At 40.3% G+C, this 21,249-nt stretch overlaps 1 protein-coding gene across 1 annotated transcript in view; it reads right to left on the bottom strand.

The window, feature by feature from the left end:
- Positions 1 to 21,249, bottom strand: part of LOC108429440 (disintegrin and metalloproteinase domain-containing protein 12) — a 179,802-nt gene that overhangs the window by 33,538 nt on the left and 125,015 nt on the right. The window contains exons 12-16 of the mRNA XM_017701167.2: positions 12,803 to 12,980; positions 9,597 to 9,686; positions 8,708 to 8,903; positions 5,220 to 5,328; positions 3,149 to 3,347 (exon numbers count right to left, since the gene is read on the bottom strand). Of these exons, the coding sequence (XP_017556656.1) occupies positions 3,149 to 3,347; positions 5,220 to 5,328; positions 8,708 to 8,903; positions 9,597 to 9,686; positions 12,803 to 12,980 (772 nt within the window). The remainder of the gene's footprint in view (positions 1 to 3,148; positions 3,348 to 5,219; positions 5,329 to 8,707; positions 8,904 to 9,596; positions 9,687 to 12,802; positions 12,981 to 21,249) is intronic.

The following is a 21,249-nucleotide window of genomic DNA, read 5'->3' as shown; positions in this document are numbered from 1 at the left end:
GCTTGTGTAGAGCTGGGGTCAGGTTTGGACAGAATTTTGTTGGGCTTGTGTAGCGCTTGGGTCAGGTTTGGACAGAATTTTGTTGGGCTTGTGTAGCGCTTGGGTCAGGTTTGGACAGAATTTTGTTGGGCTTGTGTAGCGCTTGGGTCAGGTTTGGACAGAATTTTGTTGGGCTTGTGTAGAGCTGGGGTCAGGTTTGGACAGAATTTTGTTGGGCTTGTGTAGAGCTGGGGTCAGGTTTGGACAGAATTTTGTTGGGCTTGTGTAGAGCTGGGGTCAGGTTTGGACAGAATTTTGTTGGGCTTGTGTAGAGCTGGGGTCAGGTTTGGACAGAATTTTGTTGGGCTTATGTAGCGCTTGGGTCAGGTTTGGACAGAATTTTGTTGGGCTTGTGTAGCGCTTGGGTCAGGTTTGGACAGAATTTTGTTGGGCTTGTGTAGCGCTTGGGTCAGGTTTGGACAGAATTTTGTTGGGCTTGTGTAGCGCTTGGGTCAGGTTTGGACAGAATTTTGTGGGGCTTGTGTAGCGCTTGGGTCAGGTTTGGACAGAATTTTGTTGGGCTTGTGTAGAGCTGGGGTCAGGTTTGGACAGAATTTTGTTGGGCTTGTGTAGAGCTGGGGTCAGGTTTGGACAGAATTTTGTTGGGCTTGTGTAGAGCTGGGGTCAGGTTTGGACAGAATTTTGTTGGGCTTATGTAGCGCTTGGGTCAGGTTTGGACAGAATTTTGTTGGGCTTGTGTAGCGCTTGGGTCAGGTTTGGACAGAATTTTGTTGGGCTTATGATGAGCTGGGGTCAGGTTTGGACAGAATTTTGTTGGGCTTGTGTAGAGCTGGAGTCAGGTTTGGACAGAATTTTGTTGGGCTTGTGTAGAGCTGGAGTCAGGTTTGGACAGAATTTTGTTGGGCTTGTGTAGAGCTGGGGTCAGGTTTGGACAGAATTTTGTTGGGCTTGTGTAGAGCTGGAGTCAGGTTTGGACAGAATTTTGTTGGGCTTGTGTAGAGCTGGGGTCAGGTTTGGACAGAATTTTGTTGGGCTTGTGTAGAGCTGGGGTCAGGTTTGGTCAGAATTTTGTTGGGCTTGTGTAGAGCTGGGGTCAGGTTTGGACAGAATTTTGTTGGGCTTGTGTAGAGCTGGGGTCAGGTTTGGACAGAATTTTGTCGAGCCAGGGTCAGGCTTAGGTCAGTTTCCGACAAAATGTTGTTTGACTTGGGTTGGGTTCGAACTCAAAACTTGATGATGTGGTTCGGGATATGCCAAATGTTGGGATGTATTTGGGTTCCAAAATTTCAGTCCTGCACACACCCCTGCATACATCTGTAAAACCAGATCTGAGTAATGGTGTGATGTCAGGGTACTTTCCTCTGTTCCTTCTAACTGTTAAGAATGATGAGGCCATTCTTTCCCTTATTAACATCTCACCATGTCACACATATACACACAACCCGTGACTGCATTAACATGTCCTCATTAAACACCAGCACACAGTGGCCTGAAAAAAATCTCACACAAACAGACATAGCCTAAAGCTCATACATTACATGACACAAACTCCCACACTCACCACTAATGACTGTAACTATCTGAGAAGCTCAGCGGACACAGGATCTGATCATTCACACACTTGTAAATGCAATTCTAATGGCCTGAGCTGGACTTTTACACTAACTCTTACCATAACCTCATACTGAAGTCATGCTGATAAATAAACTTAAGCCAGCTGGAACTCCTTTGGATCATTAAAACCCTATTGTCCCCCTGTGTCCTCTTCTGTAGCTCCTAAAGAGCACTGGGCTGAAGAGGATAGGCATCTTTCCACTGAAGCTAATCTCAGGAAAACATTTTACGTTTTGTAGGATAAACACAATACAAATCATGACTAAGAGGCAAATTTATGGCTTCTAAATAAGGAGCGGCCAAGGGATGCAAGAGTCTTTCTGGAGCTCTTCTGACCATCACAGTTCAATTCTAACATTAATGTACCACTTATTTTATCTATATAATCAGTGAGTTAACAGTCAAACTCTAATAATAGAGCCCTGATAGTAGAGTTGATCTAAGCAAAAGCCTTTAGCAGATTTCTAAGGAAACTTCTACTAATACATTTCTTAGTAACTCTGATTTTCATGGTTACTTTTTAATGAACCCTTTTAATCGTACCAACCACAACTCTGGTTCTAATTTAGTTTTGAGTGTTTAAGAGACAGTGTAGCAGTTTTCTATAGAAAAGTATACTTTAAATGTACTTACAGATGGACTTTATTTTACATGAACATTTATGTGGGCGGTGTAATTGGTCACATGGCCAGAGCTGTTTGTCAAGCATGCAGCTGAGAAAGATGCCAGTAAGGTCAATAAAATATGCTTTAACATAGCTAAAGCTGCTGTTTTTAATACATAACACAGTGTCTCACATTTTACTATTGATCATTCTGTCACTTGTTTTCTTTCATATAGCGTTTTTTACACAATTGTCACCTGCTAGTTAGGTCTCCCCATCACACATGCTCCTCCAAGGGGAAGGTCAAGTCTAGGAAGTGCTTCCTATGAGGCACATGAAGCACCACCACATGATTCCAAACTGTGTATTGAAAACACTGGTGGACTAACTTTTCCAAACATTTACATTTACAGCATTCATCAGATGCTCTTATCCAGAGAGCGACTTACAAGAAGTGCTTTGTCTGTGTCTGAAATTGCATAAATTTGCATCACAAGGACATCTGAGAAGTAAAGTTTTGGAATAAATGGGTTAATTAAGACTGGCAAAGGTTTTTTGTTAACACACAACAGAGCTTATTGTTTTAATGCTTTGAATATGAAGAGTTTTACCAAAATAATGGTTTGAGAGTTCTTTCTTCAGACTGTCATTAAAAACACACATTGAAACTCTTTTGGTTTAAAGATGGTTTAAACAGCTGAAAGATTTTAGTTCTGATGAGTGCAGACATCACAACAAGGCGATAAAATGTGTGGGCTTTGACATCATTCCCATCTGTTCTTTCAATTTCTTTCATTTTTGCAAAGAAACATGTAAAAACTATATGACTTGTGCAAACTAATACAGAAATATGCTCATCTGAATTAAGAACATTTTGAAAAGTCAAATGTCCCCAAACTCAGACAGTGTACAGACACACAGTGCTCTCACCATGTTCTCTCCACACTTGGTCCCAGTCAGAACCAGGCCTGGGTCGGGCATGTCGTCTCCCAGGTACACATGGGTCCCCCGGCACAGGATCCGCCCACCCTCCTGCAGGGGGATATTTGTCTCTATGGAGACGGCATTAGTGCCAATCACCGGACGATTAGCCCCACCCTGACACTGTATCTTCCCACATTTTGCGTCTCTGCAAAGCAATACAGTGACACGCAGTTTAGCTTATTTTATCAATGAAAAGGTTAAAGGAGAATTTCACCAATTTTCCAAAATGTCCGCATAATGTAGCCACTGAGATGCAAACAAAGTCATTCAGAGTAGTTTGATGTGAAATGGCTTATTGTAGAGAAACTTAACGACTCACTTCTTTGAAGTGGTGGTGATAGGAACCAGAACTTGTAATGTATACAAAACCAATATTTTATTTGATTTATTATTTATTTTATTTATCATCCAAAAAGCAAACCAAGTAAAAATCTAAATAAGCAATGCTCCTTTGGGGACTATATTTACCCATAGTTTAAAAAATACCATATTCATTTTCTATGTAATGTTATATAAAAAGTATAATAGTAGGGACTATCTTCCCGCTGCAGGTACCTCTGTTCCATGAATGTATTTAAAACAACAATAAAGGAAAGCAGGACTAAGAAAGAACCAATTAACCCTTGTGTGATGTTCAGGTGTGTGGGACCCATTTTCAATGTTTTCCAAAAGAAAAAAAGATGCAATTTATTATTATTTCAACCCCAGATTCCTTGGCATTTGCTCATTTTCTGTGAAGTACATATAAAACAACACTTTTTCAATTACTTCATACTGAACACCCCCCCCCACACACATTTATATTACACATGTGGTGTTGGGCTGAACCCACGGGAAATAAAAGTGTGGAGGTGCTGTGTCCTTCACTCTATTCTCCTCCTACATGGCCTGCTGTTAGTGTGTGTGTGTGTGTGTGTGTGTGTGTGTGGACAACATGCACAGGCTGCTGACTGGCTACAGCTGCTAAAGGAGAACCCTACGCTGGCCATTTGTGATATTTTAAACAGCTGGTATTTTTACATAAATTGTTATGACTGTACTGATTTAAGAAAAACATCAATGTGGTGGTCCACCAGACCACTGAGAAACAAAATCAACACCACACAAGGGTTAAATTCATTTAAATACTCTAATCCTGATTTCTTCCAGAAGAGAAGAACTACTGCAACTATAATGAATGATAGTAAGCTTGTAAACACCTGACAACCCCTTAATAAGTGCAAATTCAACAAATATATGGGGCTCATTGTTAGTTTATACATTATTATTATGTATTATAATAATGCTTATCAGTATGTACATCTGCAAATAGGAAGGTATTTAGGAAATACAGAACACAAAGTAAATAGAAGGCCTAATGGTAGAGCGTTCTGATGTGTATTCACACATCGTTTCTTCCTCTGGAGCCAAGAACTAAGCAAAATAATGAGACATACTGGCCACTGCAGACCAATTACTGCCCTGAGAGGAGAGTTTCTCACGCTCTCCTGACAGAGAGAGAGAGAGCAAGAGAGTGAGGGAGAGGGAGAGAAAGAGAGCACGGCTACAGTTTTGTTTTATGCAAAAGTAATCAACTATTTTCTCTCCCTTTCCCTCTCTCTCTCTCTCTCTCTCTCTCTCTCTATCTCTGTCCACTTCAGTAATTACAGCAATTACGTCAATCAGTAGACGATCACTGAAGCATCTGAAGCACCTGCCAATTAAAACAAAAATGTTTAACAAGTGCTACCTGTTTATGTAAATTGTAGTGCCACTTCCAGTGGTTCCTTTTTAGATCACAGTTTGTTTTTGACTCTGCAGGATGTACCTGCAGGTCTCAGTTGAACATGCACATCACCAAACAGACAGGATTCTGTGCAAAAGAGCACTTTTGTACAGAAAGTGCAACGAAAGAGACAATTTTTTTTATCAGTCTTTTCTCCTTCCCTTCTCCTCTTCAATATACCCTGTTATTTTGTTTTGTTTTTTGTTGTTTTTTTTTAAACAGAGAGGAAGAAAGAAAAAAACTTGGTCTCACCGTTCTTCACACTTAGCGAATGAACCCTTGGAGTCTTTTCCACAATTCCCATATGGATCTCCCGCTGAGTTCACCCTCTCAAAACAGATGCCTGGAGCAGGCTTTGCACCTACAGGAGACACACATGCAAACACATAACCATGCATGCCCCCACACACCCTTAAGCTTAGAGTTACTCTCTGTAGTCCCTCTTACATGTTTATCAAGAAATCTAAAATCTGTGTGAGCTTCTGAACAGTAAACAATATTAAAAAAAAAAGAACAGTCCTTTCTAAAAGCACCAAAGTCCAACTCTCCACTAAAACATATCCCTGAATACATGTAACTTTCCACACAACCTTGTTCAAGGCATTCGCTCTGAAATGGTGAGTTCACATTCAGCTTAGTGTAGCTTAATCTCAGTTCAATCCCATCAAAGCATCCACCTTGCTGGTGGGACTCTTTCTGGAGTATTACTTCTCAGTTCTTTGGGAGAGTGTAGAGTCTGTCCTCCTGCACATTGTTTCAAACTGCTTGTTTGGTATGAATTTCCGATTTTATCTAACATATCTATCATCTTACTGGCTTTCAAAAGCTTTGTTTTAATCAAACATGTAAAGATGTTTGTGCTTTGTGTTTTTTGCTTATCATGTATTGTAGTGTATACAGCTGTATGGCAAAAGTTTGGACAAGAATTTCTAGGCATATCACAAATTTGGTTGATTTTTGAAGTGAACAGAACACAAATTCTGCAAACTATTTGAAAAAAAAAAGCAGTTCTATGTAAATTGTAATACACAGTTACTTTAGATTAACTAACCCAGCTTTGTTAGGACTGGTTAGGCAGGTCAAGCATTGCCATTAGAACTGTCACCTGATGACACTTCCAGAGCATTGTAAATTCTCGGACTCATCCAACTTATGCTAACACTTAACAACCATGGTCTCTTCTAAGCAGCTGGCTAATCTGAAAGTGAAGCTCATTCACGTATACAGCTCAGGCGAAGGCAATAAGTATATAGATATCAAAGCCCTTCCAGTTGGTGATTATCACTGTCTGAATGTCATTAAGAAATGGCAGTTAAGGGGAAGTGTGGACAATAAGGTTAAATCTGAAAGACTAAGAAAACTCTCAAATAGAGCTGTTTGTATGCTGGACAGAAAGGCGACACAAAACCTTCATTATGACAGCAAAGGACCTGAAGGAAGGTTTAGCTGATACAGCAGTGATGGTACTTTTACTGTACAGCATTGCTTATAAAACATGAACTATGTGGAAGCATCAAGAGAAAGAAACATGAGGAAACCTATGACCTCATCAAAAATTCAATGTGCGAATTATGTAAAACAACATCTAAACTTTGGAAATTTGTGTTTGGTAGATTATTACTTTGTTGTAACAATGCTTCTTGGCAATAAACCTTATGCCATTGGAATGCCTGTTAGTTTCCCTTTTAAATGGTGCCACGTTTGTAAGGAACATGCATTGTGGGATGAGCATTAGAGCTGAGAATTTGGGGGTTACGCCCATGAACAATTTGCCAAATCCTCTCTGCTAATGCCAAACAGCTTATTCTGCCATTGACTTGTTTGGTGTTTGGTGGACTGGATGATTGAAGTTTGAAGAAACAAGACATATTGGCAATTTGACAATTTATTAATTTAACAGGAGCTTCAGTAGTGTATGGAGGAAACATACACAGCCACAACAGCCTGGCACCTCCTCCTCACGCTGGTCACCAGCCTGGTCACACACTGCTGTGGGATGGCATCCCATTCTACAACCAGCATTCGTCACAAGTCAGCCAATGTGGATGTGTTGGTCACTCTGGCACGAACAGCACACCCAAGGTGATCCCACAAGTGTTCAATGGAGTTTACGTCAGGACTGCTTGCAGGCCATTCCATCCTCTCCACTCTGGGTCCATAAACCCTCTGTAGGGGCGAGCGTTGTCATCCTGGAGGATAGAGTTCGGACCAAGACTGTGGAGATATGGGATTGCCACTGGTTGCAGAATTTCATCTCGATATCTCTCTGCATTGAGATTGCCTTCAGTGATGACAAGCCTCATTTTTCCAGTAAGGGAGATGCCATCCCACACCATCACACTGCCTCCACCAAAAGATGTGGACTCATCGCTGAACATAACGTTCCACCACATGTTCAGGTTCTAGTGCACGTGTTGCTGACACCAGTGCAAACGGGCCTGATGGTGAAGGGCAATCATGGCAGGCCTCCTGGCAGCCTGATGAGACTGGAGAATGGCTGCATGCAGTCTGTTCCGGATTGACTGGGCAGAGAGCCGTCTGCCATATCATCCTGCAAACCTTCACTGCAAATCTGTAGAAGACAGATCCTCCAGAACCTCCAGCTCAGCCTCCTGTCTTTTAGACAGAGCCACAGTCTCCAAACCGTACATCATAGCAGGACGCACTACTGTCTTGTAAACCTTCCCTTTCACTCTTGCTGCTATCCTTCTGTCACACATCAGCCCTGACATCCGTCTCCACCCACTCCATCCTGCCTGCACCCTCTTCTTCACCTCTTTTCTACACTGTCCATTGCTCTGGATGGTTGACCTAAGATATTTGAAGTCATCCACCTTTACGACCTCTACTCCTTGCATCTTCACCTTTCTACCTGCCTCCCTCTCTTGCATACACATGTATTTCGTCTTGTCTCTATTGACCTTCATTCCTCTCCTCTCCAGTGCAAACCTCCACCTCTCCAGATTCTCTTCCACCTGCTCTCTACCCTCACACAACAAAGTAATAATCTAACAAACACAAATTTCCTTACTTTTTGTGCTAAGTTTAGATGGGTCAGAGACATTCTGGAAAGAAGTGCTGTGAACTGATGAAGTAAAAATGGAACTCTTTGGCCACAATCACCCAAGGTGTTTGATGAAAAGAAAACCTTGCCAAATGTTAGGCATGGTGGTGGATCTGTTATGCTTTGGGAGTTGGTAGTAGCCAGTGGCATAGGAAACATTACACGAGTAAACGGAATTTAGTGAATGGGTTCCACTATATCAGCATATTTTTGAAGCAAATATCACAGTCACTCAAGAAATTATAGCTGAAAAAAGACTGGCTTCTACAACAGGACAATGATCCAAAACATACCTCAAAATCCATAATAAGCTACTTCAAGAATTGCAAACTAAAGCTTTTGGAATGGCCGTATTTTTGAAAGAATTTTCTACAGATGTTGCGTTTACTTCAAACTTTGCATACATCTGTAAAAGTGACATATCTGCAAAGTCCTAATTAATAAAGATTTTTTATTAGCTGAGGTTGTGCTCAATGTAGGGAGACAGCTATAATACTTACTGTTACCATCTTAAATATGATCAAATTTATACAAAACACAAAGATATACAGAAATGAAAAGGCTTTCTCATACGGCTGGAAGGATAAACTAGTAAGAGGTTGTTCATCAACAGGAAGCATGATTCACTATCAGTATTTAACATTCCTTTTGGCCTGTGAGCAGTGCTGTAACTCACCCTGGCCCCAGAGTGTGATGCACTGCTGCTCATGTGTTTGGCAAATGCCGTTGTAGCAGTGGCCATCTACGCTGTGGCAGGCATGGCCATCATGCAGGTAAACGTTGGCCGGACAGTGAGGGTCAGAGCCTGTGCAGAACTCTGGCAGATCGCATGAGTTACTGGACTCTCGGCACGGTGTACCTGCAGGCTTCAACTGAACACACACATCAACCCACATACATAAACAAACAGTTAGCACTTATTTCCCCCTCTGACTCATTCTGTCATTTTAAAGGGGAACTCCGTATTTTTTTTCAAATTCTCTGCATAATTAAATGGTTAACAAAGTCATTTAGGATTTGGTGTGAAATGTCCAATTCTAGAGAAACTTTCTGATTTGGAATTGTTCATAGTGGTAGTGATAGGAACTAGACATCTGAAGAGTTCAATGGCTCGAAAAGTTCGCTTACAGAATAGCTTTAGATGAAATGGCAATGAACACACTGTCTGATGACTGAAACACTGTTTTACAGTAGTTTTGTGATAAACCATTGCCCTAAGATATTTGTGTAGTACATTCTATGGCAAAATAGTCCTCAGAGAAACATTCATTTTTTAGATTTTTCCCTATTTTACTATCATCAACATTACATATAAAAAGTCAAAAGACAGGTGTAGGTTCAATGGTGGTTTTCAGTCACAGACTGTCAGGTAACGAGATTGAACCGGCGACCATCCGGTCACAGGGCTGATTCCCTCAGCTCCAGCCCATGACTGCCCCATTGACATTAAACCACTCTGAATTATTGTTTACATCAGCGGAATTCCCCTCTAATCATCGTATCAGTACTTTATCAGAACCTTTTAGAACAGTAATGAATAAATGCGGTGTGTCTGTGTCACTTACCTGACAATCTTCACAACATTGGCCATGTGCACACACTGCATTTCCCTTCAGAGTGCAGGTGCTGGCATTACAGCAGGGGTTCATACATTCCTGAAGAGAGAGAGGCAGAGAGGCAGTAACCCAGTGTTACCCAGAAAGGTTTATTTTAAGGAAGACATATTCAGGGTTTATTAAGGTTTTGGCACATCAGCAATAACACACCCCTATCATGACATACACTTTTGAACTTTATGTTGGTAACATTTGGGATGGCCCTTCTCCTCTTTAGCCTGGAGAACATGACATCCTTTATTTCCAAAAACAATCTGAAAGGTGAACTCATGAGATCACAATATATTTCCACTTTGCAGAGTTGCAAGTAAGCAGTTTCTGGATGTTGCTGATATATGGTTTCCTATTTGAGGAGCAGAGTTTTAACTTGAATTGTACATGCTGTGACAAACTTTGTTTACTGACAAGGTTTTATAAAGTATTCCTGAGCCCATGTGGTTATATTCACTGCAGAAGCATGTCCTTTTATGCAGGGATGTCTGAGGGATTGAAGGTCAGTGGCATTTGATTCTCAAATTTTGTTAATAATGTTATGGACTGTAGACGGTGAAATCCCTAGTGAAGTCCTTGGAATTATACATTGAGAAATGTTGTTATTAAACTATTTGACTATTTACTTGTAGAGCATTTTTCGCAAAGTGGCAAACACTTGACCCATCCTTGTATGTAAATGACTGAGCCTTTTGTGAATGTTCCTTTAATACCCGAACAGGTTGGCATCACTTGTAACCTATTCAATTCTTTACTTGTGGAAAGTTCCAAAACAGGCATTTTTGATTATTTCACAACTTCCCAGTTTTACATAACACTTGTCCCAATTTTTGCAAGCAATAAATGTGGAATGAATGTTTATTTACAAAAGTCAATAAAGTTGATAAGGTAAAAGGCTGTTTTTAATTAGATAACTGTAACTGACAGCTTAGAAGTCACTGCTTACTGCTTTTATTTGCATTTTACCTAGTGAACCATTTCTTGCATTGGGTTTTTCTTATTTTCACATGTTTTATGATTCAACCATAACAGAGAAATTGTGTTTTTTCATTTTGTCAAGGTTTTTGTAGAGAATAAAAGTAAATAAAAGGACGCTTTGCCCTTAAATGCCTTGTGGTCTAAAAGACTCAGTGTTTGTGACCACATCACTTTTGGAACTTGTAACCAGTGATTTGTACATAACATAAATCATAACTGACGCAGCAGGTTCTGGGAGTTCTTATTCCAATACAGCTTAGCTCAGTGTAGATTACTAAGATCACTAAAATCAGAACTGCCTGCAGAATGGTGCTTTTTCTATTATCAATGTGCACTGTGTGTGTGTGTGTATGTGTGTGTGTCGTGTAAAGTGTGTGAACTGGAAGTGAAATATCAACACAATAGTTTTCCAGGCAATGTGCACTGTGTGTGTGTGTGTATGTGTGTGTGTGTAAATTGTATGTAGTGTGTGTGAACTGGAAGTGAACTACCAACACAATAGTTTTCTAGGCAGTGTACACTGTGTTTGTGTGTGCGTGTGTGTGTGAATTTAATGTAGTGTGTGTGAACTGGAAGTGAACTATCAACACGACAGTTTCTCAGGCAATGTGCACTGTGTGTGTGTGTGTGAGCCATGTGAAAAGTGTGTGAACTGGATGTGAACTACCAAAACAATAGTTTTCCAGGCATTACTTTTTTTCAACAGCATTTATGGAACTAGAAGAAACGAATTCTTCTTAATGACGCAGGCTGAATGATCAGTGCTGTTCTTACACGCACCACACCCACCACAAGCACACAGATCCCCTGGCATGCACACTAACAAACACAACACGCTTGTGATCTGTCATTGCATTATGAGTTGCATTATGAGTTGCCAGCAAAAAAGCAAAAATAAACAGACATTGAGACTGATCAAATGGCTTCAGGACTTTGTCACTAACAGAACCCACTCCTCACTTTTCTGCCACACACATGTGCCTGTGTTATATGCAGATTTCTGGGTTTTTCTCCCAGTGTGGTCAGATGACAACATCAGACTTGTCTCATCCATGACTCATGCAGCAGTGTGAATGCTCGGAGAGAGAGGTGTGCTGTTTGTATGCAAACACACACACACACACACACACACACACACACACACACACAAAACCAATGTCCTCATTAGACCCTCACATCTGAACTTTTGGGAGCCCTAATCAAAAACTGTTTTTGGGCACCCTATCAAACAACCTCCGCTTCTCGTGGAGGATGATTTGATTCTTCCAGACAGAGGGGAAAGCAGTAGATACCAAGCTATATGTTCAAATGGTTATTCCTACTCTGACTGACCAGCTGCTGCCCTTGCAGAGTATATAAAATAAGACAGAAAATATCCAGTCACCCCTCCTAATTGGTGAATTCAGCTACTTTAACCCCTAAACAATCCATCTGTATTTCATACAAAGCCTTATTATTCAGTAATAACAGGGAGTTCAATGCAAACTAATGGAGCTATTCTTAGGTTATAGAAATGTAATAAAACTTGGCTTGTTAAGGGGTTAAGGTGCACCTGCTGTGGACAAAGGCATTCAACTGCACATACTGCTTTATAATCTCCATAGAAAAGCATTGCCAGTACGGCACAGTCCACAAAGGCAAGCAGAGACTAGAGAGATATAAAGCCCCCCAGCATTGAGCTGTGGAGCTGCAGAACTGTGTTCTCTGAAGTGATGGAGCACCATCCTGTCCCACTATGAGTTATAGTAATTTTTGTGATTCAGAATTAATCATCCAACGTAAGTACCTGACCTCACTAATGCTCTTGTGTGCAATCAAATGCAATCAAATCCTAATAGCAATGCTCTAACATCTAGTGTAAAGTCTTCACAGTAGAGTAGAGCCTGTTACAGCAGCAAAGGGGGGACAAAATATCTTATCATTCCCTTGAATTCAGAAGAAACCCTGGGTGATGCGTCTACAAACCTCTGAACATTTAGTGTTTCTGTCATTTTCATATCAGAGCATTTCTTTAGGTTCTTCTTCAATGTTTTTTGCTTTTCTTAAATTTCTCCCTTATTTTCTCCCTTTCAGATCTATTAATAAATCAACATTCTCTGGACAACATTCTCAGCTTGACCCAGTTTTCACTGCCACACATGAAAGGATGACAGAAAGAGTTCATCTACACACACACCCAGACGTACCTCCAGATCACCGCAGTCACACTCCTCTCCCTCCTCCACGTATCCGTTCCCACACTTCTGCCCCCCGTAGAGCACTTTGACCTCAGGCATGTTGAAGAGGCACATGCCCACTCCCTTCTCCAAGCTGACCAGCAGGTCCTTCTTACTGCATGAACTGAACACAGTGGGGAAGGGATACCTGCAGGGAGAGAGGGAGAGAGAGAGAGAGAGAGAGAGAGAGAGAGAGAGAGAGAGACTTAACACTGTTTCTGAAAAAGAGTGTCTTCATTGAAGTTTCAATCTTAGAGAAAGAGAGAGAGGGAGAGAGAGAGAGAGAGAGAGAGAGAGAGACTTAACACTGTTTCTGAAAAAGAGTGTCTTCATTGAAGTTTCAATCTTAGAGAAAGAGGGAGAGGGAGAGAGAGAGAGAGAGAGAGACTTAACACTGTGTCTGAAAAAGAGTGTCTTCATTGAAGTTTCAATCTTAAAGAGGGAGATGGAGAGAGAGAGAGAGAGAGAGAGAGAGAGAGAGAGAGAAGCGAAGGAAGAAAGCAAAAGATGAGATGGAAAAGCACACAGAGTGACTGAGGAGTCCTGAAGTGATGAAAAGACAAGAGAACAAGATGAAAGATGGACATTCAAAGAATGGCTTTGCAAAAAAATTCTAACACACACAATATTCCCTTTAACCCCAATCTGGTCAGATTTTTCAGGATATGTTTGGTGTCTGAAGCTGACTTCTTTATTTTTGCACCGGAGCTATGAGGCTAATACAGCCAGAGGCAGAAAATTCAGGTTCACAACGTAAAAACTCTCTCCAGGTTTTAATTCTGACTGGTTGTCTTTTCTAATTATTGCAAACCAGAAGCAGACGTGTCCAGGCAGTTGGAAGAAAATTCTTGGATTTTTACTTTCTGGACCTGAATGTTCCACCTCTGAATGAAGCTGACAAGCAGAGGTGCGATAATGTGTGGTGACCTTGTGATATTACAATGCAAAACTGTGACAATGCTTTGCGGAGATGTGACAAGGCATAAAAAGAGAATAAAGCTCTAATGCGACTGTCTCAACATCAGTTTGCCAAAGCTCAGCCCCAAACATCAACTCCCTCCAGCACTCCTCCTCTCAGCTGTGGTGCCGTTTGGTAGCGCAACAGCACAATTACAGTGGTCATTTTTCTTCATTTGAACTCTGTTCAAAAATATCATAACAATGTTGAATCGTGAGCCCAGAATCAGGAATCGAATCGCGTTCCACCCCCACTAACTAGCAAGGGTGTGGACTCGAGTATTATGACTTGGACTCGACTGACTCAAGTCACCAATTTGATTACTTTAGACTTGACTCGAGAGGACTTTTTAAATTCTTTACATATGTAGCTGTACTACTCTTTGTGTATACAGTTTGCCTCTCATGGTAATCTGTGTACCATGGATTTTGTGTTTTAGTTGGAAGGGTTGAAGAAAAAATACTAATAAAAAATTATATACAGCTGCACACTACTAACAACATACTGTCATGAAGAGGCTGTAGTACTGTTACCTTTATTCAGTGTTATGGCCTTAAATTAGCTGAAGAATACACACTGTCTTGTTTAGGATTTGATGATTAGCACTGTTAACTTGGGACTCGACTTGAGACTCGCCTGTACTGACTCTGGACTATTCTGATTTGGCACTTGACTCGAGACTTGAGTGTGAAGACTTGTTATTTTTGCCTTAAAGTTGTTAAGTAATCTTCTCAATTAGACTTGCTAATGTGGTTCTGACACTGTACGGCATACTCCTACTGTTATCTATGAAAACAGACAAGAAGATGGATCTAATTTAGGTTTCAGTATGTCTGTCACTTTTTAGCTATACTTTTGTGTACGTTTCATTTTCTGATAAACTGGTCATTTAACAGAAATCGTGGGATGTAATCAGCTTGTAAATCTGCGAGGACAGGAGTTATGAAGTGTGAAATGTATGAATGATTTAGGCAGATGAATGAACTGTTCAACAGTTAATCTCTGCTGATCTCATCTCCTCTGCTCCCCTCACGCCTCTGGATATAAGCACTAATCGATGAACCAATCAAACTGCAGCATTTGTGCCAATAATGTGATTTCAGCATGCTGCTGAGTCGTGAGAACAGGCGGAGATAAAGAGATATTTATGATAGGAAGACATCTCACTCACACTCTCACCCACTAACCCCAAGGCTCTTATATCAGAGAGAGAGAGAGAGAGAGAGAGAGAGAGAGAGAGAGAGAGAGAGATTTATTGTGAAATAACCTACAGACTCAGATTTTCTTTACAATGATGGTGATAGTAATAGCTAATAGACAGCACAGCACCTGCATGCAAATGTAGTTTACAATAATATTTTAGCTGAAACCTTTTCCGAAACGTTCCTGTCATACATCTCTGTGAGGGTCTGGTTTCTATCACCACCACTGTGAGCAATTCTGAAGTGGTAAGTTCCTCTAAAACTGCTGTCCATATATTTCCAAGTTGATAAAAATTCTAATTACACAGTGCCTTTACTTCAAGCTTGGCTAAGGTAAATGAAACTATGATTAAATTAAATGTAGGACTTATTTTCTACTTAAGAGCAGGTGAACTTATTGCATATGGAAGTTTTTTGGTTTGATGGTAATGTGTAAATCAATTAGCCAGGCCTCTCTGTAATTTATACCGAGATGTCTTATCCCATGCAAAATGCTCATTAACCTCATTAACACTGCAGAGGTCTTGTGGTAAAATTGCATGTCCCCACCTGCTAATGTAACACTAATCCGAAGGGGACCTCAGCTAAGATAATGGCTTCAAACTATTTATGTAGGCAGTAAGTGTGCTTTTACCAGTAAAACTCTATATAACATTACAATAAATACATATATACATATCGGTGCTGTCGGAACAAAATCTCCAAAATGGTAACTTGACAGGAGAAGGAAGATGTCACGACTGATTTATCCCAATCCTGTCCATGTGCTTGTGCTTAACTGTCAGTCCAGGCCATGTTCCTTTGTTTTGTTTCTTCTTGGCCCTGCCCCCTTGTTTTCAGACCCTGCCCCTGATTGTAACCACCTGCGTTTACCACCTGTGTATTGTTAACCCTCGTTGTTTCCCTGCATTTAAACCCTGTTTTCCCCTGTGAGTTTGCTGGTCTTTGTATTATATTCTCATGCTGTTTGGTCTATGTTTGTTTCTTCCAGCCTCCATTGTTTGTTTATCCTACGTTTCTTTTGTCATGTCTGTTCCCTGTTCAATCCATGTTGGCTCTGTGACCCTGACTCTGCATTTGCCCTTAATAAATCTCGCTTATTGCGACACATGCGTCCACCTCATCATCGCTCCCCAATGTTACAGAAGAACATTCTTAACTTGTAATGTAACAAGATCTTTTATTCATTTTGAACCATTTCTGTTGGTTAATTCATCATGAAATTTTAACACAATGGAAATCGTAACTGGTGTTTTCATATTATGGCAAAATGTAAAAACATCAAAGTACTGATAGAAGACACAATTGGCACAACAGTGTCAGTAAAAAAAAATGCAAGATATTTTTTTTCTTTGTCGTTTTAAAAAAGTTAAAAATAAGGTTGGTTCTAGATATCTTACTGCTCTCCAGCCACTGAACAGATGTGTTAAATTCCATCAGCAGCACCTGATTTAACTTCATGAAGTTGTGTTGAAATAAACATGGTAACTGGAAATACTGAACTTCAAGGAACATTAAACACACACACATCAAATCACAACACACACACATCACAACACACACAGACACACATCACATCACAACACACACACACATCAAATCACAACACACACACACACATCAAATCACAACACACACAGACACACATCACATCACAACACACACATACATCAAATCACAACACACACACATCACAACACACACACATCAAATCACAACACACACAGACACACATCACATCACAACACACACACACATCAAATCACAACACATACACATCAAATCACAACACACACATCAAATCACAACACACACAGACACCAAATCACAACACGCACACATCAAATCACAACACACACACAACACACACACATCACAACACAAACACATCAAGTCACAACACACACAACACACACACATCACAACACAAACACATCAAATCACAACACACACACACACACACATCACATCACACACACATCAAATCACAACACACACAGACACACATCACATCACAACACACACATCAAATCACAACACACACACATCAACTCACAACACAACACATCAAATCACAACACACACACACATCAAATCACAGCACACACATCAAATCACAACACACACTCATCACAACACACACACATCAAATCACAACACAAACAGACACACATCACAACACACACACAAATCAAATCACAACACACACAGACACCAAATCACAACACGCACATATCAAATCACAACACACACATCACAACACAAGCACATCAAGTCACAACACACACACATCGAATCACAACACACACACACACACATCACAACACACACACAAATCAAATCACAACACACACAGACACCAAATCACAACACGCACACATCAAATCACAACACACACACAACACACACACATCACAACACAAGCACATCAAGTCACAATACACACACAACACACACACATCACAACGCAAACACATCAAATCACAACACTGACACATCAAATCACAACACACACACACACACACATCACACACACATCAAATCACAACACACACACATCAAATCACAACACACACACACACACATCACACACACATCAAATCACAACACACACAGACACACATCACATCACAACACACATAACAAATCACAACACACACACATCAAATCACAACACATCAAATCACAACACACACACACATCACATCACAACACAAACACATTAAATCACAACACAAACACATCAAATCACAACACACACCCATTAAATCACAACACAAACACATCAAATCACAACACACACACACACATCAAATCACAACACACACAGACACCAAATCACAACACACACACATCACAACACAAACACATCAAATCACAACACATACACACACACATATCACATCACAACACGCACACATCAAATCACAACACACACACAACACACACATCACAACACAAACACATCAAATCACAACACACACACATCAAATCACAACACACTGTTTGTTTATTCTAACGTTAATCAACATTTGCTGCTCAGATAAATGGCTTTGCATGGCACTTCTTAGATGCCAAAGACACACATATACAAACTAACCTCTGGATTTCAGAATCATAATCACGTACACACACTGCCCATGTGTGCGTCTCTTGTAGCGACTGTTCAGGAGCAACCTAAGGCACCCTTTCTGATTCAGCTCCAGCTGTGCCAGCCCCATCAACACACACATACACACACCTACAGCCTGCAGCAACACACAGCAGAGGCTCAAGAGAGTCAGAGTGCCACAAGCCTGCCAGAAATCTGAATATGAAAGTACAGCTGAATAGAAAAGTTCATGCACAGAAAGACAGTGCCTACCAAACAATACTCAGCCATAATAAAGCTGTCTGTCCCTTTAACTAGTCACTAATATTGCTGGGGACTTGTAGTGAGAATGTCTAGCGACTACTTGTTTAACTTTTGGTGCTGAACTGAGGTGAAATTCACCAGAAAACAGGGGTACAGGCACTTTAAAATTTCCCCAGGTTTCTCCAGCCTGTGCTCTTTTAATGCCTGCAAAACAACCTAGCTGGAAAAGTCCTTAGCTAACAGAACTGGTTTTCTCTTGTCTCTGGTTTTCTCTTTTTACCATATGAAATCTGCATGGCACACATCTACAGTTAAAATTTAAACGACATTGAAAGTTTATGGTGGGAGATTTAAGCCATGCTAACTTATATTGTATCCTCCGGCTCACAACACACTTGTTGCTCCTCAGACAATGCTGAGCCATGCTCGCCCCCTACTTTGAGCTCCGCCTTCATGAGGAATTAGGTTGATTTATATTTTTTACCCTGTTTGTTCCCACCCTAATAAGTCTACCCTCCCCTAAACACACACAGTTAGCCCAAAATGTCTTCAAATTCACAAAGTTTTTCATCTCATTTATCACTTCAAAGAGCCTTTTTGTCATTTTAAGACCATGTCTCAAGCTTATTACCTCTAATAGTTATACCACACTGTGCTCCGTGAGCTGTAAATGAGATGTTCAAAGCTGAGTGTGTAATTTCTCATACAGTGTACTGCTTTCAGGCTGGTAGGACACTTTAAATGTGTGTTTAAGTTCTATACAACATCCCATGTTAAGTTACAGGAAAACATTTACAGTACAGCCAGATTAGATTGTATAAAACACATTACTGTATGGCTACTGCAATTTTATTGTAATAGTACATCAAAACATACACAATTCATTCCATTATGGTCAATCATACATATTGTTAATGTTTCACAGTCACAACAATAAAAATAACAATAACAACAATAATAATAATCATCATCATAATAAGTATTATTATTATTATCATCATCATTATTATTATTATTAAAACACACACCCACTGGTCACTTTATTAGGTACCTAGCTCATATCTACTGTCTTTGTCCATTTTATTAGGTCCACTTTTTTATACATTTCACTACAATGCTACCCAAATAACACCTGGTAGTTAACCTCCATGGTGGCCCTGTGGGGATGCTGACCATTGAATAATGGGGTAAATACAGACTAACAAATTACATAGAGAAACAGATGGACTACAATCTGTACAAAATGAATTATTATCACAGCAACCTTGGCAGATGAAACAAAGCTTTTAGCTGATGTCGTGGGACTGAATAAATGCACCATTGTCCCTCAAACTTTTCCCCTGTGGATCATTTTTCTATCATGAGACTCCATATTACACCTGTAGGACTGACAGTGACTGTGTACAGTCCTTTGCATCCATAAACCAAATTAGGAAGACTGGTGGTAGTTTTTTTAATGCTTTTGGTCTTTCCATACTCACTCACTCACACATGCACATATATACACCAAAATAGTCCCTTGTAGCTCCTGCAGCTTCAGATTATCATCTGAATTACTGCAGTACATCTTTGTTCTCATGTTCTTCATGAATACAGACTAGAACATGTAACTGTGGCCTTGACAAGAGATGAGTTCCTGCTGTTGAAACAGCACACAGTCGCTTCACCCTTCAGTGTTTGTATTCTCACCCCGCTGTGCTTTTTTGGACACCTGTGTAGTGAAGTACAGAGCTGTTGCCCTGGGGACCAAAACATGACTGTCTGCAGAGCCACTGTGAGTGCTGCAGTGACACACACACACATATATACACACACACACACACACACACACACACTTCACCTCCAGAATCAGCATATCTGTGACTCTGAGTCATTTTAACTGCACCTCTCTAACTGTGGCACAAAAGATCTCAAAAACATTGATGATGAATGAGGTTTTTGAAGCCAGAAGCATATAAACTAGAATTTAATGAGTAAAAAATTGACTTGGGGTTTTTATTAGAGGTGAGTAGAGTCAAATCCAGTAAAAGTGCTGTTGCTCATATGAAACAATGACCTAAATTTAAAAAAAGACAACCTAGATAATGTAGACAACAATTAGAAATACAAAAGTGCAACTTAAAACGACTTAAAGGGAACATCCATCAAATGTCTGCATAATTCATTCACTACAATGTGAACTGGTTTGGTGTAAAATGCTCCATTCTAGAAAAAACTACTGAGTCAGAATTACTCCCAGCGGTGGTGACAGGAACAAGCACATAATGCTTCTAAAAGCTATACATTTATGTTGTAGACATTGCAGCCCCTGGTTTCTATCACCACTGTCGTAAAGAAATCAGAGTTCCTAAGTTTCTCTACAATGAAACATTTCAAGTCAAACCGCTCTAAATTCCTTTCTTTAAATCTCAATAACTGAATTATGTAGAAATAAGAAATAGTGAACTTCCCCTTTTGTCACGTATCCCTCCAGCTCTGAGATACACTTGGACTCCATCTCCCAGAATCCTCTGGGAGATCACATGACCCAAGTGATTCCTGGACTTTCCCCACACTCCAATCAGCGCTCTGGTTCACCAGCGTATTAAATTGATTCACCTGTCTTGTCTGTCGTATGACCATGATAGTTTAGTATATAAGCCCAGGCTTTAGCATAGTGTAGTTGTGAGGTTTTGTATCTTTCTAGATCTACTGAGCGTTCTTCTGTGTGTATAATCGTTCCTGTGTGTGACCATATTCTGCCTGTTTTTTTACTCTGCCTCTTGCCTGACCCTTTTCAGATTTACTGCCTTCAGTTTGTCTTTTTGTGTTGGAGGTCTTTTTTGGATTTGACCCACATCTGTTTATTGACCATGAACCTGGATTGTGATTCTAACAGTAAAGCCTGTTTTTCTCTGTTTAA

The sequence above is a fragment of the Pygocentrus nattereri genome, chromosome 13 (assembly GCF_015220715.1).
Source record: "Pygocentrus nattereri isolate fPygNat1 chromosome 13, fPygNat1.pri, whole genome shotgun sequence".
NCBI lineage: Eukaryota > Metazoa > Chordata > Actinopteri > Characiformes > Serrasalmidae > Pygocentrus > Pygocentrus nattereri.
This window is presented reverse-complemented; position numbering and strand designations above follow the sequence as displayed.